The 25,473-nt window shown below is 48.0% G+C and overlaps 1 protein-coding gene across 7 annotated transcripts in view; it reads left to right on the forward strand.

Moving 5' to 3' along the window:
- DYSF (dysferlin) overlaps positions 1-25,473 on the forward strand; it is a 188,605-nt gene that overhangs the window by 151,660 nt on the left and 11,472 nt on the right. For all 7 annotated transcript variants that reach the window (XM_081876592.1, XM_081876594.1, XM_081876596.1 and 4 more), the window contains 9 exons: positions 268-410; positions 4,590-4,729; positions 6,985-7,073; positions 8,271-8,366; positions 10,869-11,010; positions 19,974-20,073; positions 21,982-22,151; positions 23,438-23,547; positions 24,483-24,630. In XM_081876592.1, the coding sequence (XP_081732718.1) occupies positions 268-410; positions 4,590-4,729; positions 6,985-7,073; positions 8,271-8,366; positions 10,869-11,010; positions 19,974-20,073; positions 21,982-22,151; positions 23,438-23,547; positions 24,483-24,630 (1,138 nt within the window). The remainder of the gene's footprint in view (positions 1-267; positions 411-4,589; positions 4,730-6,984; positions 7,074-8,270; positions 8,367-10,868; positions 11,011-19,973; positions 20,074-21,981; positions 22,152-23,437; positions 23,548-24,482; positions 24,631-25,473) is intronic.

Consider the following 25,473-nt stretch of genomic DNA (forward strand, 5'->3'; position numbering starts at 1 on the left):
CTGCTTGTCAGGTCTGGCATAGCGCTGCACATGGTGCTCAGCTGATCCTTGGGGCTTTGTGAGATGCCTGCAAACCATCAGCTGATCGACAGGCAGCACAGCATACAATAGTGAGAAGTTCTCTTGCACATATCACGTTGCAATAAAAGGGGAGGTGTGCAGGAACAGGACAGCGTCTCTCGGAAAAAGTGCAACAAATTTTACCTGCCTTGAGCCTGGAGGATAGGGCTGGTTGAAGCTTTTGTTTGCTTTTTCTTTTGCTCTTAGTTCTGGTCCCAACCAATGGAGAGATCAACTCCGTCCTTCTCAGCTGCTCCACCTCTTTGCTCTGCAACGCAACTGGAAGCCTCCCGTCTACAAACCTGACCGGATCATCTTCAGAGATCAAATCTACCGTCTCCCAGACCTTGGTAAACAAACTTCTGGTCTTGGACCTTAAGATCTTTCATAAAGGTAAAGGGTAAAGGGACCCCTGACCATTAGGTCCAGTCGTGGATGACTCTGGGGTTGCAGCGCTCATCTCGCTTTACTGGCCGAGGGAGCCGGCGTACAGCTTCTGGGTTATGTGGCCAGCATGACTAAGACGCTTCTGGCGAACCAGAGCAGTGCATGGAAACACTGTTTACCTTCCCACCAGAGCGGTATCTATTTATCTACTTGCACTTTGATGTGTTTTCAAACTGCTAGGTGGGCAGGAGCAGGGACCGAGCAACGGGAGCTCACCCCATTGCGGGGATTCAAACCACTGACCTTTTGATCAGCAAGTCCTAGGCTCTGTGGGTTAACCCACAGCACCACCCAAGATCTTTCATAGGTTCATAGAATTATAGAGTTGGAAGGGACCCCAATCCCCTGCAATGTCAGCTAAAGCATCCATGATCGTTGGCTGTCCAACCTCCAAGGAAGGAGAGTCCACCACCTTCCAAGGGAGCCCATTCCACTATTGGACAGCTCTAACCACCAGAAATTCCTCCTATTTCTTGTAACTTGAAGCCATGGGTTTGAGCCCTATCCACCAGAGCCAGAGAAAACAAGCTTGCTCCCTCTTCCATGTGATGGCCCTTTAGATATTTGAAGATGGCTCTCCTATCTTCTCTCAGTCTCCTCTTTCCCAGACTCCTTCAACCGTTCCTCATCAGGCTTGGTTTCCAGATTCTTGATCACCTTGGTCTTTCTCCTCTGCACACCTTCCGGCTTGTCAATAGCCTTCTTAAATACGTTACTACTTACAAGTTGCTCGGATTCTGTTCCAGATGGAAAAAAAACCATGTTTTACCCACTCTCTCTCCTCCTGCCCACCTGCCTTTTCCTTGGCATCCTTTTGGCCATGCAGTCATCTCCAAGGGTTGTGTGGGCAAGCAGAGGCCTGTATTTGTAGGTTTTGGCCAGCAGAGAGAGACATTATCACACAGACGGAGCTATCACAATATAAGCCATGACCTGGCGGAGAGTCTCTTGGCAGCCGGAATCAGCATTCCCAGAGGAATGCAGGTTTTGCAGGGTTGCCCTGTTCTTCCTCCCCCCTGGGCCCCAAGGGGGTATCTGGGGCCACCAAAGTAAAAAACAAAAACAAAGAAGGCAATAGGGATTGCAAGACATGAAGGGCTTGCTATGCTTCACTGACTACTTTGGATTATTTCATGTGTAAATAGCCTTGAGATGGAGATTTTACGTGCAATTAGTATTAGTATTAGTATTAATGTATTGATTGCATTATTATTCCACCTTTTCCTCCAAGGAGCTCAATGTAGTGTGCAGGGTTCTCAGTAAATCCTCCTTTAATCCCTGTCTCGCCAGAGTGGTGAATGCTCTGGTTATCTTTCTTGGACTACTGCCATGCACTCTACGTGGGGCTACCTTTGAAGGTGAGCCGGAAACAAGCAATTAATCCAGAATGTAGCAGCTATACTGGTAACTGGGAGCAGCCGCCAAGACCATATAACACCGGTCTTGAAAGACCTACACTGGCTCCCAGTACGTTTCCGAGCACAGTTCAAAGGGTTGGTGCTGACCTTGAAAGCCTTAAATGGTCTCAGTCCTGTATACCTGAAGGAGCGTCTCCACCCCCATCGTTCTGCCCAGACACTGAGGTCCAGCACCGAGGGCCTTCTGGCGGTTCCCTCGCTACGAGAAGCCAAGTTACAGGGAACCAGGCAGAGGGACGTCTTGGTGGTGGCACCTGTTAGGATGTTTCCGTTCCACCTTAAAAGGGAGCAGGATGTTTGTGTCACAGCCTGCGTATTTCCTGATCACAGGATGTTTCTGTTGTGTCTTTGCTTTCGTTTTTCTCTCTGTGCCTGAGACATTGAAGCAGGCAGTCATGTTTTCTTTGTTCTGACCAACGGTGAATAAAGTTGTAAATAATGCTCTCCTGCGTGCATCTTTCGCTGTGCGAATTCTGCTGATAGAGCGTGCACCAGCTCTGGAATGTGGCAAGCTATTTCTGGAGCTCGTGTCGCTAATTGAATGATACTGCGTGTCTACGGGAGGTTGATGGATCGCAACGGAGACGACGTGGGGTCATGATGGACTCTGTCTCCCTGGCAGTATCCCAACAGCACCCTCCCTGTGGAATGCCACAGATGTGGAGGAGATAAAAAACTATCTGACTTTTCGAAGACATCTGAAGGCAGCCCTGTTTAGGGAAGCTTCTAATGTTTGATGGACTACTGTATTTTAATATTTTGTTGGGAGCCATCCAGAGTGGGTTGTATAAATAATAAAATTATTATTATTATTATTATTATTATTATTATTCCCACAACAACCCTGTGAGGTAGGTTAGGTTGAGAGGGACAGTGAGCTTCATGGACAAGGGAAACCTGGTGTCTCCTAGTTTAACAATCTAGGTGTTCTCCTCTAACCACTACACAACACTGCCTCATATTGAGTGAATACATGGATGGAAGGAAGGGAGGTTGGTGTCGGTTGATCCCAGCCAGGCCTCCAGGTGTTCCTTTGAAGGTGGAGAAAAACTGGGTGATGGGCAGGGAGGAGAATCTGCTTTGGGGGCAATCATAGAATCGTGGAATTATAGCAGTGGAAGGGACCCAATGGCTCCACCCTGTGCAATGCAGGAATCTCAACTTGAGCATCCATGACAGATGGCCATCCAACCTCTGCATAGACAACTCCAAGGAAGGAGAGCCCACCAGCTTCTGAGTCCATTTCACTGACCATCTGAAAGTTTTTCCTGATGTTTAGTTAGAATCTCCTTCATTGGCACTGAATCCGTTCGTTCAGATCCTGTCCTCTGGAGCAGCAGGAAACAAGCTTGTTCCATCCTCCATGTGACAGTCCTCCAGATATTTGATGGTAGCTCTCCTGTCAGTCTTCTCCTCTCCAGACCAAAGGAGTCTGGATGTTTGAGGGGCCACCAAGGGCTGGCTCACTTCACAGCAGCTTTGTGCCCTCAAAGTGATCCCGGCTGAGGGTGTCCCCAGGTTTATATGGCTGCATAAAGCTGAGCAGAGCTCTTTCTCCCTCCTCCTTCAAACCCAGAACTGAAGCTCTGGCAGCTTTGACCTTGGGACGGGGGTGGGGGGAGAGAATGGGGTCTGGAAAGCAGCTGTGTTGGAGCTGAACCTGAATTCATACAAGTCCAGAGTGCAGAGGACATTTTTGCAAGCTTTGGTTCTGGGCCTTGCTTCCATCAGCTCTGCGCTGGTGATGTTTGAAGTGTGGCTGGGGAGACAAAGAAGGAGACAGATATATTTTTAATGTGGGGCCGCTGCTTCTGTGATGCCCATGCACACCCAATGACAGAGTTGGCTGCTGGAGACTTGGAGACGGCAGTCTAACTTTTGCAGATTGAAAACTGGGACACGTGCCTTCTGGGATGTGCTCCCGGGCGAGTCGCTTGACCCGCATTGTGCTCTGACCCCCCCAAATGCACTTTTTCAGGGCAAGAGTGTTGCAGGAGAGAGCAGCACCCAAAATGGCCACCACAATCGTGCACAAAAAAATGGGACGTCCCGTTTTTTGCGGGACACTTGGCTGGTGTGACCCCTGCTTGGCCAACTGGAGGCAACAGATGAGGAGCACCTCGCAGAAGGATGGAGGCCTCACACAGGACATCCTAGGAAGACACGGGGACATTTTATACTAAGGGCTGAGCCACACTCATCTTTTCTCTGCTCTTTTCAGGCATAGCCTGCGCTCTGAAGCTCTTTGGCCGAGTAATTATATTTTTTTTCCTTTTTGCCCCCAGAGCTTTCTCTGTGAAAAGCTGCTCTTTGGCGCTTGTTCAGAGCCAACATCCACCTACGGAAAAACCAAATGGATGTTTGTTCTGATTGAACACTAAAGAGCAGGTTTTTGTGGTGAAAGCTGCAGAGCAAAAAGATCACAGGGCAGTTGAAAGAGTCCTTCTGGCCATGTCAGTTTCCTTCCTTCCTCCCACCCACCCTCTGGAATACTTGACAGCCTCGTCTCTCTCTGTGTGTAAGTAATCTGTGGGAAAGTCGAACAGGGACCATCTCCCAGCTGTCCCAAGCCTCTTCCGCCCTTCTTAGCTCTGCCCTTTTATCTGTGCTGGGAGTAGTTGGCTGGTCCGCTGCTGCAGTCTCCTCCTTCTCTCTTTCATTTAGATGATGGCAAGCCCCCCAACCCACACCTGGGTCCCCCGGAGGAGAGGCTCGCCTTGTACGCCCTGCAGAAGCAAGGCCTGGTCCCTGAGCACGTCGAGACGAGGCGACTTTACAGCCCCTTGCAACCGGACATCGAGCAGGTAAGACCCGGGTGGGAGAGGCAGCAGTGAGTCTTAGGGTGCAGCTGTCATCGTCTTGAAAGCCCTTCTGTGTCAGGCCAGTGCCTGAGGGGGAAATCACGTCCCCAAATAGCCGGATGAAAGATGGAATGCAGTAGGGATACGATAATCTTTATTGTCATTGTCCCATACAGAACAACGAAATTGAAAAAATCTACAGCAGACATTCAAAAACCAGCAAGCCTGCTATCCCAGCTATCCCAGCCTGGTTAACCCCCTAAAAATACACCATAATTAAAGGCAATATACTCCCAGAGAGACTACCTTAAAGGTAAAGGGACCCCTGACGTTAGGTCCAGTCACGAACGACTCTGGGGTTGCGGCGCTCATCTTGCTTTACTGGCTGAAGGAGCCGGCGTACAGCTTCCGGGTCATGTGGCCAGCAGGACTAAGCTGCTTCTGGCAAACCAGAGCAGCACACGGAAACGCCATTTACCTTCCCGCCGGAGCGGTACCTATTTATCTACTTGCACTTTGACTGCTTTCAAACTGCTAGGTGGGCAGCAGCAGGGACTGAGCAACAGGTGCTCACCCCGTCGCGGGGATTCGAACTGCCGACCTTCTGATCGGCAAGTCCTAGGCTCTGTGGTTTAACCCACAGCGCCACCTGCGTCCCTATTATTGTCCCATACAGAACAACAAAATTGAAAAAATCTACATCAGACATACAAAAACCAACAAGCTTGCTATCCCAGCCTGGTTAACCCCCTAAAAATACCCCATAATTAAATGCAATATACTCCCAAAGAGAGTACCTTACACTGCGTTTAAAACCAAAATCTCATTTGGATAAAAACTGTTTCTCAGGTGGCTAGTCCTAGTCTTTAAAACCCTGGACCTTCTTCCAGAAGGCAGAAGCTGAAAGAGATCATTTCTGGGGTGCGCACTGTCCTGCGCTATCTCCGCAGCTTTCTTATGGCACCTGGAAGCATAGATTTGATCCAAGGTGGGAAGAATGCACCCAATTACCTTATCTTTTGCTCTATAAGACTCACTTTTCCCCTCCTAAAAAGTAAGGGGAAATGTGTGTGCATCTTATGGAGCGAATACAGGCTGCGCAGCTATCCCAGAAGCCAGAACAGTAAGAGGGATTGCTGCTTTCACTGCGCAGCAATCCCTCTTGCTGTTCTGGCTTCTGAGATTCAGAATATTTTTTTTCTTGTTTTTCTCCTCCTAAAACTAGGTGCGTCTTGTGGTCTGGTGCGTCTTATAGAGCGAAAAACACGGTATTCTCTCCGCAGTCTTTACAACTCTGGACAGCCTTGTTTTTTCCTTGACTGTGCAGCTGCCAATCTACACACAGGACAAAGATTTACATCAGCAGTTCCCAAACGTTTGGGGCCACCATCTCGTTCGTTCCATGAACTCATCCATAGCGCCCCTTCTGTGCCCAAAGTTACTCGGCTCCGTCTGTCTAGATTTCACTTTGTATTCCCGAGAGGTGATGCTTTGAGGGCCTACTGCCCAAAGAAACAAAAGCCAAAGCATCCCTGGAGTACTGTGTCCAGTTCTGGGCACCACAGTTCAAGAAGGACACTGACAAACTTGAACGTGTCCAGAGGAGGGCAACCAAAATGGTCAAAGGCCTGGAAACGATGCCTTATGAGGAACGGCTAAGGGAGCTGGGCATGTTTAGCCTGGAGAAGAGGAGGTTAAGGGGTGATATGATAGCCATGTTCAAATATATAAAAGGATGTTACATAGAGGAGGGAGAAAGGTTGTTTTCTGCTGCTCCAGAGAAGCGGACACGGAGCAATGGTTCCAAACTACAAGAAAGAAGATTCCACCTAAACATTAGGAAGAACTTCCTGACAGTAAGAGCTGTTTGACAGTGGAATTTGCTGCCAAGGAGTGTGGTGGAGTCTCCTTCTTTGGAGGTCTTTAAGCAGAGGCTTGACAACCATATGTCAGGAGTGCTCTGATGGTGTTTCCTGCTTGGCAGGGGGTTGGACTCGATGGCCCTTGTGGTCTCTTCCAACTCTATGATTCTATGATTCTATGAAGCTCTCACAACCAACCCCAGCGGGGGAATTTGAACTCATGCCTTTATCTTCCCTCTCCAGGTTTGTCTTTTCCCCGGAAATAGCCAGCTTCCAGAAGAAACCCCTTGCCCCCTTTCTGTCAATTCCTCTCTCCAGAAGAAGGGAGATGGAGCAGGGCTGTCTGAGCTCCTGGAACGAACTCTCCCTGCCTCACAGCCTCTTTTCTCATTTCAGGGAAAAATCCAGATGTGGGTCGATGTGTTTCCCAAATCCTTGGGGCCGCCCGGGCCCCCGTTCAATGTGACCCCACGGAAAGCAAAGAGGTAATACAGATGCCTATTTGCCTCTGTCATACACTCACACCCACACCACAAGAATTGCCCTGCTGGACAATTGCAAATATCCTTCAATTCCTTCGTTGAGGGGGGTTGGACTTGATGACCCTCGGGATCCCCCATTCCAGCTCTACAATTATATGATTCTATGAGTTTATTTAATCCCCTACCAAAGCCATCCAAGATGGCAGCTGGTCTGTGGCTGTATCCAAACCGTGCATTGAAAACACCCTCCAAGGAGGTTGAGGGCACAATTGTCATATGTGGTGGGGTTGCACAAAAATTAAACGCTTTTGGGATATCATGTATGAAGAATTAAAGAAAATGTTCAAAGAAACATTTGTAAAAAACAAACAAACCAGAAGCCTTCCTTCTAGGTATTTTGTCAACAGATATCCCAGGTGATAAGAAAAGGATATTTTTATACACAACAACAGCAGTGAGAATGTTGGTTGCCAGAGATTGGAAGGGAGAGAAAATCCCATTGAAGGAGGAATGGCAGATAAAAATGTTTGAGTATTTGGAACTTGCAAAAATGACAGAAATAATCAAAAGTTTACAAAAAAACCCCCAAAAGTTTACAAATGAGTGGGAATGTTACAGAGGGTATTTAAAAAAAACATTGTTCCCAGCTAAAATCTTTAGCATGCCTGGACTAATTTTTTGCAAATTACATGATTGATAAATATTGTATTGGATATAATATAGATGATGGTTAAGGTGATAAAGGACACAGTAAAAAGGAAAAAAGAAAAGAAAAAAGGAATAAAGCAGGGAAAAGACCCGCAGTGAGATAGATGGAAGTCACTCTTAAAAAGTAGAAGACTATCTAATCATGATTTAAGATCCTGAAGACATATGGTGTTGAAACTTTTTCATTAAGTATGGGTGTTTCTTCATGATTTTTTCGATGTGTTTTGTGTATCTTGTGTTGTTTTGAAGGTGAATGGAAGACTTGTAATATCTAATGAATCAATAAAAAGCGTTGCAAAATGAATAAATAAAGCAAGCGCCCTCCAAGGAATCCTGTTTAAGGTGGTTCATTAAGGGTGCTGGGAACTGCAGCACTGTCTGGGCCAAACTATAGTTCCCAGCATGCTTTGAGAGATGTGATTCCAGTGCAGGGTAGGTGACCATAGGCTAGATGCACCCACTGAACCCAATCTCTTTCCCGTTGGGTTTCAGGTTCTACCTGCGCTGCATTATCTGGAACGCCAAAGACGTCATCCTGGACGACCTCAGCATCACAGGGGAGAAGATGAGTGACATCTACGTCAAAGGGTAGATCTGCTAGGGCGCAGGGGAGGTCCTGCAGATGGGCATCAGCCCCTTAGCATACAGTCACCAGACATCCCCGGTTCCCGGGGTCAGTCCCTGGATTTGCGAATCTGTCCCCAGACAAATTCTGTCCCCAGAATGTCCCCAGATTTGCAAATCTGTCCCTGGGATACGTGGCAGCAGCAGCCTCAGCAGCCCGGAGCCAACCTGGTAGCTCAGTTGGCTCTGGCTGGCTTCAGGAGCTGCTCACTGCTCACTGCCCGCTGCTCTTGTTGAGTCGTTTAGTTGTGTCTGACTCTTCGTGACCCCCTGGACCAGAGCACGCCAGGCCCTCCTGTCTTCCACTGCCTCCCGCATTTTGGTCAAACTCATGCTGGTAGTTTTGAGAACACTGTCCAGCCATCTCGTCCTCCATCGTCCCCTTCTCCTTGTGCCCTCCATCTTTCCCAACATCAGGGTCTTTTCCAGGGAGTCTTCTCTTCTCATGAGGTGGCCAAAGTCTTGGAGCCTCAGCTTCAGGATCTGTCCTTCCAGTGAGCACTCAGGGCTGATTTCCTTCCGAATGGAGAGGTTGGATCTTCTGGCAGTCCATGGGACTCTCAAGAGTCTCCTCCAGCAACATAATTCAAAAGCATCCTGTTGCTACTCAGCCTCAAAAAGAAAAGAAAAGAAAAGAAAAGAAAAGAAAAGAAAAGAAAAGAAAAGTGTCCCCGGATTCATTGAAAGCAATCTGGTAACCATACCTTAGCATCTGCTTTAAAATAGACCCAGGTGCCTTTTGGCATGTCCAGGTATCTTGGAGTCACTTGTCACAATGCTAAGGATGCACCTGTGCCAGAAAATTTACCCCCCAAAATAGCAGGCGCTCCTCCTCCTCCTGTTTGAGTTCCAAGATGCAAAGGAAGCTGATTTTCTCTCCCACCCGTAGACATTGATAGGTTGCTAAAGAGGTCTGTCCCCCAGTTTTTAATTTGCTTTTTGAGATGAAAATACCTAAAAAGCAAAACGTACTTGACAACAGCGGCACGGACGCTACTAGCTCAGGGACCAAGGGGACCAAAACTTTGCAAAAGAATGGGGAAATTTATCATTTATTTAGGAGACCGTTGCAAGCAGATGAAAACATTAGCAGGATTTTAATCTCACTTGGAATGCAACAAATACAAAGGAAAATATGGTTGGATGCAAAATATAGATTATGGAATTATATTGTAAATGTTGACAATGCGATCCATGAGGGAATGGGGGAAAGTCTTGAGGTTCAGAGTAATCTCTATATATGGATACACATTTGCTATAATTTTATATTTGTAAAATCAAATAAAAATGATTTCATAAAAAAAGGAAAATGTTCTACCCCTGTCGGCTTGGAGTTAGGAACAGCTGCTAATTTCAGGCTGTAGCTTGTCTGGTTGGCTACAGTCATACCTCAGGTTACAGGTTGTGTGTTTTTGGCTTGCGCACCGCGCCGAACCCAGAAGTACCGGAACGGGTTACTTCCGGGTTTCAGTGCTCATGCATGTGCAGAAGCGCTAAATTGCGCTTTGCCCATGTGCAGAAGTGCTGACTCACAACCCGTTGTGTGCAGACATAGCGCTGCAGGTTGCGAATGCTGCGGGTTGCGAACGTGCCTCCCGCACGGATCATGTTCGCAACCCGAGCGTCCACTGTATTTTGAACATGTCCCTGATTTGCAAAACAGAGCCCACCTTCATCCTCACTTGCACAGGTGTTATGTACTTAGTTGAATAGGATCCAAAATGCAGCAATCTGGTTGGTCCTAGAACAATAGGATTCAGAATGCAGCAGTCTGATTGGTCCTAGAACAATAGGATCCAGAATGCAGCAGTCTGATTGGTCCTAGAACAATAGGATTCAGAATGCAGCAGTCTGATTGGTCCTAGAACAATAGGATCCAAAATGCAGCAATCTGGTTGGTCCTAGAACAATAGGATTCAGAATGCAGCAGTCTGGTTGGTCCTAGAACAATAGGATTCAGAATGCAGCTGTCTGATTGGTCCTAGAACAATAGGATCCAGAATGCAGCAGTCTGATTGGTCCTAGAACAATAGGATTCAGAATGCAGCAGTCTGATTGGTCCTAGGACAATAGAATCCAGAATGCAGCAGTCTGGTTGGTCCTAGAACAATAGGATTCAGAATGCAGCAGTCTGATTGGTCCTAGGACAATAGAATCCAGAATGCAGCAGTCTGATTGGTCCTAGAACAATAGGATCCAGAATGCAGCAGTCTGATTGGTCTGCAGGAGCCACCGAATCCAACTCCAGGTGGAAGTGAATCCGCAGCCTGATTGGCCTACAGGAGAATCCCGGAATTAGCCAATCACGTGGGGCCTATTGTGTAAATAATGTATATAAAGCAGACATTTCGGGGGAACTCCCATTCCTCACTACTATGAGCTGAATAAAGAGCATGAAATCCACACTCAACTCCGAGTATCTTTCAACAACCATTGAGCAGCCGGACCTGTTTGCTCCTTTTGCAGGTGGCTGATCGGTTACGAAGAGAACAAGCAGAAGACGGACGTGCATTACCGGTCGATGGGAGGCGAAGGGAATTTCAACTGGAGGTTCGTCTTCCCCTTTGACTACCTCCCTGCCGAGCAGGTCTGCTGCGTCTCCAAGAAGGTGAGTGTCCCTGGACTGAAGGAAGCTCTCTTGGTCCCAGGCTGTTTTCTGACGAACAACAGCAACAGGGACTGACGCTACACAAAACACACACATACACACCCTTCTACTTCCATCATCTCCAGTCTCTACGACTGAATGGGCAGACCAGTGGCAGAGTTTGGGGCTCTCAATTTTTAGCAGCACCCCGTGTGATGCCAAAATTTGGCGCTCTCCCTCAGTCAGGCTGGCTAATAATAATAATAATAATAATAATAATAATAATAATAATAATAATAATTTAACCAGGTGACAGCAAAAACTGCAAAAAAATTAGCAGGGACAATTAGAATAAGATCTATTACAGTGGTACCCTGGTTCTCGAATGCCTTAGTTGTTGAATAAATTGGCTCCAGAACGCCAAAAACCTGGAAGTAAGTGTTCCGGTTTTTGAACGCTTTTCAGAAGCCGAATGTCCGATGCAGCTCCTGCAGCCAATCAGAAACCGCGACTTGGTTTTGGAATGGTTTCAGGAGTTGAACGGACTCCTGGAACGGATTAAGTTTGAGAACCAAGGTACCACTGTAATTCATTATTGATGTAAACCTCCAAAATGTATTTTGTATAGTTAAGTTTTCACCTCTATCTTCAGTACACTCTTATTTTATTTTATTTTATTTTATTTTATTTTATTTTATTTTATTTTATTTTATTTTATTTTATTTTATTTTATTTTATTTTATTTTATTGCTATGGCTAGCAGCTGATGCAAATAAAGATTCTCCTGATCTGATATAACAGTAATAATAATAATAATAATCACCTCCTGGCAAATAGAAGGGGAAGAAATGGAGGCAGTGAGAGATTTTACTTTCTTGGGCTCCATGATCACTGCAGATGGTGACAATAGTCACGAAATCAAAAGATCTGCTTCTTGGGAGAAAAGAGATGACAAACCTAGACAGCATCTTAAAAAGCAGAGACATCACCTTGCCGACAAAGGTCCGTATAGTTGAAGCCATGGTTTTCCCAGTAGTGATGTATGGAAGTGAGAGCTGGACCATAAAGAAGGCTGAGCGCCGAAGAATGGATGCTTTTGAATTCTGGTGCTGGAGGAGACTCTTGAGAGTCCCATGGACTGCAAGAAGATCCAACCTCTCCATTCTGAAGGAAATCAGCCCTGAGTGCTCACTGGAAGGACGGATCCTGAAGCTGAGGATCCAATACTTTGGCCACCTCATGAGAAGAGAAGACTCCCTGGGAAAGACCCTGATGATGGGAAAGATGGAGGGCACAAGGAGAAGGGGACGACGGAGGACGAGATGGTGGGACAGTGTTCTCGAAGCTGCCAGCATGAGTTTGACCAAACTGTGGGAGGCAGTGGAAGACAGGAGGGCCTGGCGTGCTCTGGTACATGTTATGTACTGAGTTGAATAGGATCCAAAAGGCAGCAGTCTGATTAGTCCTAGAACAATAGGGTCCAGAATGCAGCAGCCTGATTGGTCCACAGGAGCCACCCAATCCAGCTCCAGGTGTTGACTCTCCTTCATAAGTTTTGAACCAGAGGTTGGATGACTATGTGTCCTGGATGCCTTCGTTCAGATTACTGCATTGCAGGGGGTTGGACTAGATGACCACCGGGATCCCTTTCAACTCTATGTTTGTATGATTTTACGGTTGTTTAAGATCAAACCTCTCCATTCTGAAGGAAATCAGCCCTGAGTGCTCACTGGAAGGACAGATCCTGAAGCTGAGGCTCCAAGACTTTGGCCACCTCATGAGAAGAGAAGACTCCCTGGAAAAGACCCTGATGTTGGGAAAGATGGAGGGCACAAGGAGAAGGGGACGACAGAGGACGAGATGCTGGGACAGTGTTCTCGAAGCTACCAGCATGAGTTTGACCAAACTGCGGGAGGCAGCGGAAGACAGGAGTGCCTGGTGCGTTCTGGTCCAGGGGGTCACGAAGAGTCGGACACGACTAAATGACTCAACAACAACAACAACAACAACAACAACAACAACATTTTATTTGTACCCTGCCCATCTAACTGGGTTGCCCGTGCCACCCTGGCCCATCTTGCCCTGAGCAGGTCTTGTGTTCTGTCTGCTGCTGAAAACGTGGCCTGGTCCACCCCACCCCCCTGCAAAAGCGATGGCTCTCCAAAAAAGCCTCTGAGAAAGCACCCCCCGCTGCACCAATATTGATTCCCCCTCCCCATGCGCCAGCCGTCGCTGGATGCAGGAAACAAACAGCTTGTAAAATGTTTTGCAAAGGTAGAAATAATGAGTGACAAGCTGGGCTCTGGAGGCGGGAGACGCATTCCTCTCCGGTGGGTTTTGATCTCGCCATGTGCCGTTTGAAGTCCAGCTTCATTACTTGTGGCCGTAAAAAAGAAGAAGAGAGAATTTTTTTGGGGGGGGGGGGGGAGACGAGAAGCAAAGCGGCACAGGCTTGAAGTTCAAACCGAAACCCTCAGATGGAAAAGTGTTCTGCTGCAGCGGCACCTGCCATGAAGAGAGCCAGCTGGGGTGGCAGGCGAGGCCTCCAGGCGTCTTGGGCAAAGCAGCTGCGGAAGAAAAGGTCCCATGGGGTGGGGGCCTCCCTGAAAGATGGCGCTGTGCCCTCAAAATGGATCTGGGCTTTCAGGGTGCTATGCATCCAAGACATTTCCAAGCCCTCTGTATCTGGACCACACATTAGATAAACATGATAGAAGAATCCTCTACGCCCCTTCGTTTTCTGATAGGACATGTAGCCGTGACATCCAAATCTCAGGCCCTATCCTTTGTTGTTGTTGTTGTTTAGTCATTTAGTTGTGTCCGCCTCTTCGTGACCCCCTGGACTAGAGCACGCCAGGCACTCCTGTCTCCCACTGCCTCCCGCAGTTTGGTCAAACTCATGTTCGTAGCTTCGTCCCAGCATCTCATCCTCCGACATCCCCTTCTCCTTGGGCCCTCTATCTTTCCCAACATCAGGGTTTTTTCCAGGGAGTCTTCTCTTCTCATGAGGTGGCCAAAGTATTGGAGCCTCAGCTTCACAATCTGTCCTTCCAGTGAGCACTCAGGGCTGATTTCTTTAAGAATGGATAGGATTGATCTTCTTTCAGTCCAAGAGTCTCCTCCAGCACCATAATTCAAAAGCATCACTTATTCGGTGATCAGCCTTCTTTATGGTCCAGCTCTTACTTCTGCCCTATCCCTACAGATCCAAAATACAGTGGTACTTCAGGTTACATACATTTCACGTTACATACGCTTCAGGTTACAGAGTCCGCTAACCCAAAAATATTACCTCAGGTTAAGAACTTTGCTTCAGGATGAGAACAGAAATCATGCATCAGCAGCAGCAGGAGACCCCGTTAGCTAAAGTCATGCTTCAGGTTAAGAACAGTTTTAGGTCAAGAACAGACCTCCAGAACAAATTAAGTACATAACCAGAGATACCACTGTACCTGCATCTTTTAATCTAATGCACTCTTTTACCCACACCAAACATGCAGCTTCATAATACATCTCCATATGTGGAAGCACAAAGCCTCCTCTATCCTTCCCTCCTATGAGTATTTCATACTTGTACCTTGGCCTGGCGTGCTCTCTTCCATGGGGTCACAAAGAGTCAGACATGACTAAACGACTAAACAACAACAACCTTGGTCTTTCCCCCCGCCATACAAAATTTCTTTGATATTTTTTCCATTGTTTGAAACAATTCGTGGCTCCTTCTATTCAGCCATGCCTTCCTGGGACTGAGGTACAGAATCACAGAATTGTAGCACTGGAAGGAACCCCGAAGGCCATCCAGTCCAACCCCCTGCAATGCAGGAATCTCAGCTCAAGCATCCATGGCAGATGGCCATCCAGCCTCTTCTCAAAAACCTCCAAGGAAGGGGAGACCACAACCTCCCTCATTTCTTCTGCCCCAAATCTCCCAGCTTTCAGCTTCCTTGGATGTCTGCAAGTCCTCGTGCTAAGAGAGAGGGAGAAAACCTTTTTCTTCCCACTTTCTCCCTGCCAGGCATCATTTTATAAACTTCAATCTATCAAGTTGCCTCTTTCTCACCTTTTCTCTGAACTAAAAAGTCGCAAACGTGGAAGCTGCTCCAGCCCCTTCGTCATTTTGGACAATATCCTTTTTGAGGTGAAGCCAACAGAGCTTTACACAACATTCTGTATGTGGTGGCACCATAGGTAAAGATAAGGATAAGAAGAAGAAGAAGAGTAGGAGGAGGAGTTTGGACTTGATATCCCGCCTTTCACTCCCTTTAAGGAGTCTCAAATCGGCTGACATTCGCCTGTCCCTTCCTCCCCCACAACAAACACTCTAAAGACCAACTAAGTCAGTTCTTGGTATGAGCTTTCGTGTGCATGCACACTTCTTCAGATGCATGCACACGAAAGCTCATACCAAGAACTGACTTAGTTGGTCTTTAAGGTGCTACTGGAAGGAATTTGTTTTGTTTTGACTATGGCAGACCAACACGGCTACCTATCTGTAACAAACACTCTGTGAGGTGAGTGGGGCTCAGAGACTTCAAAGAAGTGTGACTGGCCCAAGGTCACCCAGCAGCTGCAGGTGGAGGAGCGGGGTAGCGAACCCGGTTCACCAGATTACGAGTCCACCACTCTAACCACTACACCACACAGTAAATGACCACTGGATGGTTAAATCCAGTCAAAGGCGACGATGGGGTTGCGGCGCTCATCTCGCTTTCAGGCCGAGGGAGCTGGTGTTTGTCCACAGACAGCTTTCCAGGTCATGTGGCCAGCAGGACTAAACTGCTTCTGGTGCAACGGGATACCGTGACGGAAACAAGAGCACATGGAAATGCCGTTTACCTTTCCGCCGCAACGGTACCTATTTATCTACTTGCACTGGTGTGCTTTTGAACTGCTAGGTTGGCAGGAGCTGGGACAGAGTGATGGGAGCTCACCCCATAGCAGGGATTTGAACTTCTGACCATTCGATCGGCAAGCCCAAGAGGCTCAGTGGTTTAGACCACAGCGCCACCCGCGTCCCGTAGATTTATATAATGGCATTATGATATGGCCTTGTTTTCTGCTCCTTTCCCAATGCCCCCTGCTATGAAATTTGCCTTCGTCTCACAGAGTGGGAGAACGGATATGTCCTTGAGTGATGAACAGGCATGGAGACCTGGTGTCTGCGATCTCTGGCACAAGCCAGACCTCTCTGGGATGGCGCACTTGTGTCAAGTGCCCAGCTCCCATGAGGTGTCACCTGAGCTGCTGGTGTGTGTGTGTGTGATAGATAAGATAAAACATTATTCGCATTAGCCAATGGCCATAGCAACAGTAAAACATTACAGTATATGCAGATAAGGAAGTTTGAAATAAGAGCACAATTTAAAGTCCTGAATCAGCCGTCAGTTAGTGGCCCTTATTCTGATTGGCCCTGCTATGAACCTGGCGACCTTTGCTATTATCTGCTCATTTTGATCTGATGGAAGAAAGGACATTGAGGCAGTGGTTGAGCGCCCTGAGATGCTTAGTGCGAGCGGGGTGAGGATCTCATTCCTCAGGTCTTTGTAGAGGGCACAAGACAGGAGGATGTCTGCCGCTGTTTCGGTGCTACCATCTCCACAGGGGCAAAGGCGTTTCTCAGGCGGGATCTTTTGGAATCGACCCTCGAGTACCACAAGATGGCAAAACATCCAGTCTTGCAAGTGTAAAAGCACGTCAGTATTTTGGGATAATATGTTTGTGCAGATATGGGGCCAGAGAATCAAAATGGAGAGGTGGAAAATGGACAGAATTTCCTTATAGTGTCCAGGTTGTTCTGATGCTCGATATCTTTTAGACGTTGACCAATTGACTATTTGCTTTAGTAGGGCCCATAGTGAGTAACCGTGGGGGGGGGCAGAGTGAATGAGCTCCCCCACCACCCAAGGGTGCTCCTGGCCCCAGCACATGAACGAACCCTGGGACTGAATCAGTGGCCAACATGGAATTCCAATCTGGATTTGCCAGGCCTGCTCTGTTCCCCTGCTGGGCTCCACCCTCTCTCCAGATCATCGTTCCTCATTATTTTATTCCGAAGCGTCAAGCCGGGCTTGTAAACCCCCTCCTCTTGAAAGAAATGGAGCCAGGAAGCTCTTTCGGTGCGCACCTTGACTTTGGAGGTATTTGTAATTGTGCCTCGAAGCTGACACCTTGAGGTTAATCCTACATGAGGCCGTTTCCCCCAGATGTTGCTCTGGAGGCCTCCTCTCGCCATTGTCTGAGGCGATGGGGCCCCCACTGGTCCTCTGGGGAGCTCATTACGAAGATGGATACTTTGTGTGCCTCCTTGGAATGTTCTCCCAGATGTTTGTTTTGAGCTGGTTTCATTCCGACCCCCAGCAAAAAGAGAGATTTCGGTCCTCCTTGGCAGTGGAGAGGCTAGTTCTTCCACCCTGACCTCCTCGCAGGCTGCTACCCAGTTATCCGTGCCCCGTAGCCTCAGGGGCCCTGTCCAATTTGGCAAGGTGCTCTGGAGGCTGCCCAGCTGGTGTAAAAGCTCCCACAGAGATGGGCAAACCACCCCACTGGAGAAGGAACCGGTGTCCCGCAACGATCAGGTTGGGTTCCTCCTTCATGTTCACTCTCTCCTGGACGTCCCAGTGCCGATAGTACCAAGTCAAGCAGAGCGCGTGGACCCCACTGACCCCAAAGTGAAATCCTTCATCACACAGCACAGAGTTAAACTATGGAACTCCCTCCCACAGGATGCAGGGTTGGCTTTCGGGAACATGAGACAAATTCATGGAGGGCTATCAACCGTTACTGGCCAGGAATGCTCTGCTCTGCCTCCACAGCTGAAAGCGGCTTTTTGTATGCCTGTTGCGTGGCGAGTTCCTGCCCCCCCCAGTGGAAATAAAGACACATGACACAATTATTAAGGTTAATGGGCTAAATAAGGCCACAACTTTATTGGTTACAGGTTATGAGCGGTATTGGCTTAGGCATTGGTCCATTAGTCTGGGAAGGGTTAACCACCAGTAGGGGGAGTGCTGCTGATACACATCAACTAGGAATTCCCCCGGGGTCACCAATGTGGGGCGTGCCTTAGACCCTAACCTCCTCAGGCTTCGGACAGGGCCATGCCCCCCGGAATCCTTTATCGGACTACCCTTCAATATGTGGAACAGGTGATGGCGCTTCCTCCCCTCGTCCATCTACAGAGCAATACCAGTGCCTAACCGGAAACAGGAAACAGGTGGGAAACAGGAACAGCTGGTAGGCGGCAAAAGAGGGAGATCCCCGGCTGCGTCCTGCCTTAAATAGGGCAGGCCGATTGGCCAGCCAGGGGGTGACGTGGCTGGGGAGTCCTTCAATTGCGCGGAGGGGGCGTGAAGCCCGCAGCACCACCTCTTTTTGCAGGGCGGAAGTGGATTTGCTGGGAACAACAAGAGAGGAGAATGTTCTTCTGTTCAGATTCTGCATGCAAGTCCTTTTGACGCACCTGCTATGCCACTGTGAGGAGAGGCTGCTGGACCAGTTGGGCCATTGGCAGGCAAGTCTTTAGCATATGCACTGCCAGGGTGCAACAACCCAACCAGCGCCCCCAAATTTAGTTGTGAGCGCCGTCACTGAGTCTGACAAGCACCACCGCTGGGAATGACAAGCGCCGCCGCTGGTGTGGCGCGTCTTTGCTAAATGAGCGCACAAAGTCGAAAGTGAAACGGTAGGTATACATTTCGGTAATACCTAGGTATATATGTATTTTGTTTTTCTAGCTTGATCAAAATTATTTATTATATCTGACAAAACGAGTTTGACAAAACCATGTTTAAACGAGTTTTGTCAGAAGTCTTTTTTATTTAAGTGTTTAATTAAGTATTATTTAGGAAGATTAAGGTTTTTTTATGTACGTAAATTTGCTTTTTCTTCTTTCTTTTTTCTATATTTTCTTTTCTTTTTTCTTAATTGTTTTTTCTTTGATTTTCTTTTTGTAGTATGAAATTGTAAATGCTTTGCAAATTCTTTCTATAAGTGTGTAATTTAAATTAATAAAGATTATTTTTAAAAAACCAAAATAATTTATAATATCATAACAGGTAGATAGTTAAAGGCTCGTGTGGCTTCAGTGGCGGGCACCTGGCGCTCCCCAGCATTCAGCACCCGGGTGCCCCGCACCCCTTGCACCCCCGGGTAAAGATGGCCCTGGCCATTGGCCTGATCCAGCATCCTCTTCTCACGTTCTTATGACCAGGGCCCTCTGAGGGCCCTCTGCCTGCAATAATGGGCTGCAGAACATCTAAGCCCAACACATGTTCTGCAACATGCTAAATTTCGGAAAGACCAAAGAAAGAAGAGCTCTTTGATCCACCTCCTCTGGGTGAAGCCCAAAGCCATGTGGTCAGAAGGCTTTCTTTCATACAATGGCTGGTGCAAACCAGTTGAACAGTGAGTTCATCGCAGGGGGTTAAACGAGATGCCCCTTTGGGTCTCTTCAAGCTCTGTAATTCTGTGCTTCTGTGATTCGCCACTGATGCCATGCCCTACCTCAATAATTTTTTAAAAAATTCTGTGCTGAGAAAATATTAATTCTGCATCCGGATTAAAAGATGGAAATTAAATAAATGTGCCCAGCCCGGCCTCGATTAGTCTATATCTACTGGTTAGTTTTGTGGCTTTGTTTCAACATTGTCTGCACTTGTTTTGAATGTGTTATTTCTGGATCCTTCCCTGGGATGTTTTGGTGATAAATAAATAAAGGTGATGGGGGAGGGGCGATTGATTCAGATGGGGGCTGATGCCCACTCTGCCTGCTGTAATTCATGCTCAACTCCTAATGGCAGCTTCTTAGAGTTCACCTCTTGATCCATCAAAATGCTGCCGCCATGTTTAAATGCTGGGATTCTTGATATTGGTGGATGCCAAACATTCAAACGTAGCCTTCAGTTTAGCTGATAAAATGAAAGAAACCAGAATATTCATCCTTCTAACGGAGCATTTCCTGTCTTCCCATGTTTGTATGAATGCAGGAGCATTTCTGGAGCCTGGACAAGACAGAGAACAAAGTTCGTCCGCAGCTGGTCCTTCAGATCTGGGACAACGACAAGTTCTCTTTTGATGACTACTTGGGTGAGTGGCAAACGTCTCCCCCCCCCCCTTTGGGCTGTCTCTGGACTCTTTGCCCCGCATTTCACTCTGCTGTCCTCGTCGCTTAACTTGTAGCATTTCCAAAAATTAGTTTTGGGATTGGCGGGTGCACAGCCAGGCATAGTTTCCCCCTGGACTCTTTGATTGCGCATGCATTGAAAGGAAGCACAGAAAGGAAACTTGATGTGGCATCAGGATTTTTCCCTGTGCCAAGACATCGGTATTGCAAAGAAGCAGCATTGGGCATGGAGGCCCGTGCAAAAACCAAGAGGAACATTGAAAGCTGGAGCAAATTGGCGTGCTTTGAGCAGTTGGAACGAAGCCCAGAATTTAAATGCAGGAGAATTTCCCGATCCTGTGTACAGGTGAACCACTGTGCATAGGTGACCTGCCACTGGTTGGCAGCCACAATATGGAACTGATCAAACTGGCAGCTGTCTGGCAGCTGTGACTTGTGCGGGAGCCCATAAACCAGACCCAGACAGTCTCCTTTTGAGAGATGGTTGAACTCATTTTCTGTTCTTCCCAACACTGGCGCATGCCCAGCAAGGCTGAGTAGGTGTTCCTTACTCTTCCAAAGAGGAAAGGCTTCTCTTCTGTTCACAAGTATTGCCTTCCAGTGGCATTGAGTGACCCCATACAGTGGTATCTCAGAAGTCGAACAGAATCTGTTCCAGAAGACCGTTCGACGTCCAAAACATTTGGAAACCAAGGCACGCTGCATCGAACGTTCGGGTTCCAAAGAACATTCGCACACCAAAACACTCACTTCTGGGTTTGCGGCGTTCGGGAGCCAAAACATTAGACTCCCAAGGCGTTCGGTACAACCATTCAACATCGGCCTTGCAAATTGCCATTCCTCCAATCATCTGCCGCCAGTGTGGATTCTTAGTAGACCACAAATTGCCATGAGTCCACAGTGTGATGTAGCAGCAGCAAATAAAAAAAAAAATGCTAATGCTGTTCTAGGCTGCATCCACAGGAGTCCAGTGTCCAGATCAAGGGAAGTCCGAGCCCCACTCTATCCTGTCTTGGTCAGACCACACCTGGAGTCCATTGTCCAGTTCTAGGCACCACAATTTAAGATGGATATTGACAAGCTGGAACATGTGCAGAGGAGGGTGACCAAGATGATCAAGGGTCTGGAAACCAAGCCTGATGAGGATGTGGGTATGCTTAGCCTGGAAAAGAGGAGATCTGAGAGCCATCTTCAAATATCTCAAGGGCTGCCACATGGAAGATGTGTTTTCTGCCACATGGAAGAAGCTTGTTTTCTGTTGCTCCAGACACAAACAAATGGATTCAAATGACAAGAAAGGAGAGTCTAACTAAACTTTAGGAAGAACTTTCTGATGGTGAGAGCTGTCCAACTGTGGAATGGACTTCCTCGCAAGATGGTGGACTCTCCTCTCTTGGAGGTGTTTAAACAGACGTTGGGTGGCCACCTGTCAAGTCTTTTCTATCTGTGATTCCTTCATTGCAGGAATGACTCCTGGGGGCCCCTTCTAATGCTACAATTCTATCATTCCTTCCAGGTGACCAGAATGAAAGCATTTATGAAAGTCAGGTCTTTGTTCTCTGTTTCGGTCACAAATAAGTGACATCTATAACTGTGGGCAGCTGGGCTGTCAAAAACCCCTGCATGCTAGTAACTTCAGCATACTGCTTTTCTGGTCAAGGGTGGCGATGGCGAAAGCAACCTGTGTGTCCATATTGTGCGGAACCATGCTTCATGCATGGAGTCGGTGGATGTTGGCTTCCACACCAAGGCAGATTGCCCACAAATAACACCCCTGTTGCTGGCAGAAGCTTGCCTAACCCAAGTCCTCTGCAGCTATCCAGCCTGCTTCATTCACAGCGCTGGGCTCCTCCTTTCTTCCTGCCTTGTAGGTTCCATCCAGCTGGATCTCAACCACATGCTGAAGCCAGTCAAGACAGCCGAGAAGTGCACAGTGGACCTGCTTGACTCCGCGGAGAGGGTGGTCTCGCTCTTCGAGCAGAAGACAGTGAAGGGCTGGTGGCCTTGCGTGGCAGAGGAGAATGGAGAAAAGACCATCGGAGTAGGTCCCTCTCTTCTCTTAAAAATCATTTTTATTAAATTTTCCACTTTAACAATCCAATCAAATCACATTAAATATTCCAAATTATACATATACATATCAAATAATCTGAATATTCTGCCAAATTATGACTTGCTTCAAGTTCGGAGTTCAACTTGAAGTTCGGAGTTCAACTTGAAGGTTCATCTCTTCTCATTGCACAATGAAAGCCTTCTCTGGGTCGAGCAGGGGTGGCAGGATCTGGGCCATGGCTGTGGGGTGTGAGCTTGTGGGAACAGGCCAGGAAAGAGACCTTGGGATCGTGGCAGATCACTCAGTGAAAATGTCTTCCTAGCGTACAGCAGCTGTGAAAAAGGAAAATTCCATGTTTAGGGATCATTTGGAAAGGCCTTAGAAAACAAGCCTGCCAGTCTCAGATATGCAAATCATTATACAAATCTACAATGTGACCTCGTTCAGAATACAGTGTGCAGTTCTAGAATTGATGGAGGTTCAGAAAAGTTCAAGGGGGTGGAGGAAAGGTTGCATTTGCATATTTTTAGCTTAGAGAAAAGTGGGGATGTGGTTGAAGAAGATTTTACAAGTTGTAATGAAAGCAGATAGGAAGATGCCGAACGCTAGAACCAAACAGAGTTGCCCGGGAAAGCTGAACGTTGGACGTTTCTGGGCAGACAAAAGAAAATGCTTCTTCACACACACAGTGCATAGATAAATTGTGGGATTTGATGAATTAAGTTGTATTTCTATGCTTCTTTTCATCCAAATGAATCCCAAAGCGCCTTACAAACAAGAAATAACCATAACAGAACTGAATGCCGCAAGTACGACGTAAATCATAGAAAACAATGAACAAATCGTCAGTAAAGGAATTGCAATCTTGAAGTCGCTACTAACAAAGCGGCAACTAAAAAGGAAGCTAAGCACCACAGAGGTTTTCTGGGGTGGCCGTTCTGGGCCTTTACATCATCCTGAATCAGAAATGTACCTAAATATTCCGGGAAAATTAGACTCCTTGGGCTACATCTAACTCAGTCCTACCTAGAGCAGAACCATTAAAATCAAGGGGCAGGAAATTAGTTCTGTCTATTAATATCAGTGGGTCTGTGCTGAGTAGGACTAACGTTGGATACAACCCTTTGTCTATCCAGCCAGGGTTCTCTGCCCTGACTGGCCCTGGCGCTCCAGGGTCTCAGGCATAGAAGGGTGTCTCCTCCCCTCGGTCTCCTCAGATCAGTGTTATGGTCTTTGCATCTCAGTCCTCGAAATCCCCCTTTTCTCCCATACAGGGAAAGTTGGAAATGACCCTGGAGATCATCAGTGAGCAAGAGCATGACGAGAGGCCAGCTGGATTAGGCCGGGATGAACCAAACATGAATCCCAAGCTGGAAGACCCAAAGTAAGAGGAGTTCACAGTCGCCTTGGGTGCAAAAAGGGACTCTGCGCCTGTGCTTCCTCAGTCCATGCTGAAGCAAACATTGGGAAGTGGGTTTGGGGGAAATGCCATGCCGTGCAACAGGGCACTCCTTGCGTTGGTATTGCAGTCTGTTGTTTTATCCCATTGCAACACCCCTTCTATTGCATCATCCCATCTCTTGCATGGCCCTATCGTGTGGCGGTATAGTTAGGGAGACAGCCCACAGGTTCTGGGTAGCGTGAGACTTTAGAAGACCTCAGAAGACCTTAAGGTAAAGGTAAAGGTACCCCTGACCGTTAGGTCCAGTCACGGATGACTCTGGGTTTGCACGCTCATCTTGCTCTATAGGCCAAGGGAGCCGGCGTACAGCTTCCGGGTCATGTGGCCAGCATTACCAAGCTGCTTCTGGCGAACCAAAGCAGTGCACGGAAACGCCGTTTACCTTCCTGCCAGAGCGGTACCTATTTAGCTACTTGCACTTGACGTGCTTTCGAACTGTTAGGTTGGCAGGAGCAGGGACCGAGCAACGGGAGCTCACCCCGTCGCGGGGATTCGAACCGCCAACCTTCTGATCGGCAAGTCCTAGGCTCTGTGGTTTAACCCATAGTGCCACCCACGTCCCATGCGCCACCCACATCCCATCAGAAGACCTTAGTGCAGAGTAATTTTACAGTGAAGGAGACAGGCGGAGGTCTTCACCCTGGTCCTGCCCATGCCTGTCTCTGTGGGCTTCTGAAAAGCCTGTGGTCGCCTCGACCTTCCATCTCAACCCTGCCCTGTCTCACCTGCTGCGATTACCCACATGAGCGCCGGGGGATGTCTCTGTCCAAGGGCACTGCCCTTCTGAAGGGTATCTGGCCCATCCTGGCACCGCTTCCAGGATTTCTGGGCCAAGCTGTGTCTCTCTTTGTCTGCAGGCGCCCAGAGACCTCCTTCCTGTGGTTTACCTCCCCCTACAAGACTCTGAAGTATATCCTGTGGAGGCGGTTCAAGTGGGTCTTCCTCGTCTTCCTCTTAATCTTCATTGTGCTGCTCTTCCTGGGGATCTTCATCTACGCCTTCCCGGTAAGAACCACAGGGAGTTGGTGAGATGATGAAATGCACGCACACTCCATGTCCAAAGTCATAGAATCATAGAGGTGGAAGGGACACCGAGGGTCTTCTAGTCCAACCCCCTGAAATGCAGGTATCTCAACCAAACGAGCATCTCTTTATAGCAGGGGTGAGGGACCCTTTTCAGCCTGCCATGAACACTGGCTTTGTTTTTCTGAGTCCACTTTTGCCCCGGTCTCCAGTTCAAGGTGCTATTTCTCAATAGGCAGTCCTAGAATTCTAGGCTTGGAAGGGACTCTGTTGGGTCATAGGCGTCTCTAAGAGAAGCATAACAAGAAAGCAGCTTGCTTGGGAGCCCAACTCCTTCTCGGTGCTCAGTGTGGAGAGTCTCCTGGAAAGTGTTCCCAGCTTGAATCGCTTAAAGATGGAGCAGGATGCTTTATGGAGAGTCACGCCGGCTGCGTTGCTCGTTCCTGGGGCTTGAAAGGAGCTTTCTCTGCCCCCTCCCGAGGCCTAAATGTGGAGGAAGGGGCTGCCGCCTCATTAATCTGGACGGCAGAGTTTCCTCCCCACCCCCAGGCCAGTCCTAGCTACATTCCACCTGCCCAGCTTGGTACGGGGCAAAGTTCCCAAGTACCTCCGTTTTTAAGCGCCGGAATAATTCATGCGGTGCCGCGAGATGTCCAACACAAACCCCGATAAGAAAAACGACCCATTTGCCCTGGTCCCACACATAACAAATTCTGTGGCTGGGATATTAAAAACATACCTGCTTGGCCTGGAGAAGAGAAGCCGAGGTGGCCAGGCAAATGAGGTGACAAATGGTCAGATCCTTTTGGGAGGCTGGTTCCTTGC

This window comes from Podarcis erhardii (assembly GCF_964252035.2).
Source record: "Podarcis erhardii genome assembly, chromosome: 9".
NCBI classification, from domain to species: domain Eukaryota; kingdom Metazoa; phylum Chordata; class Lepidosauria; order Squamata; family Lacertidae; genus Podarcis; species Podarcis erhardii.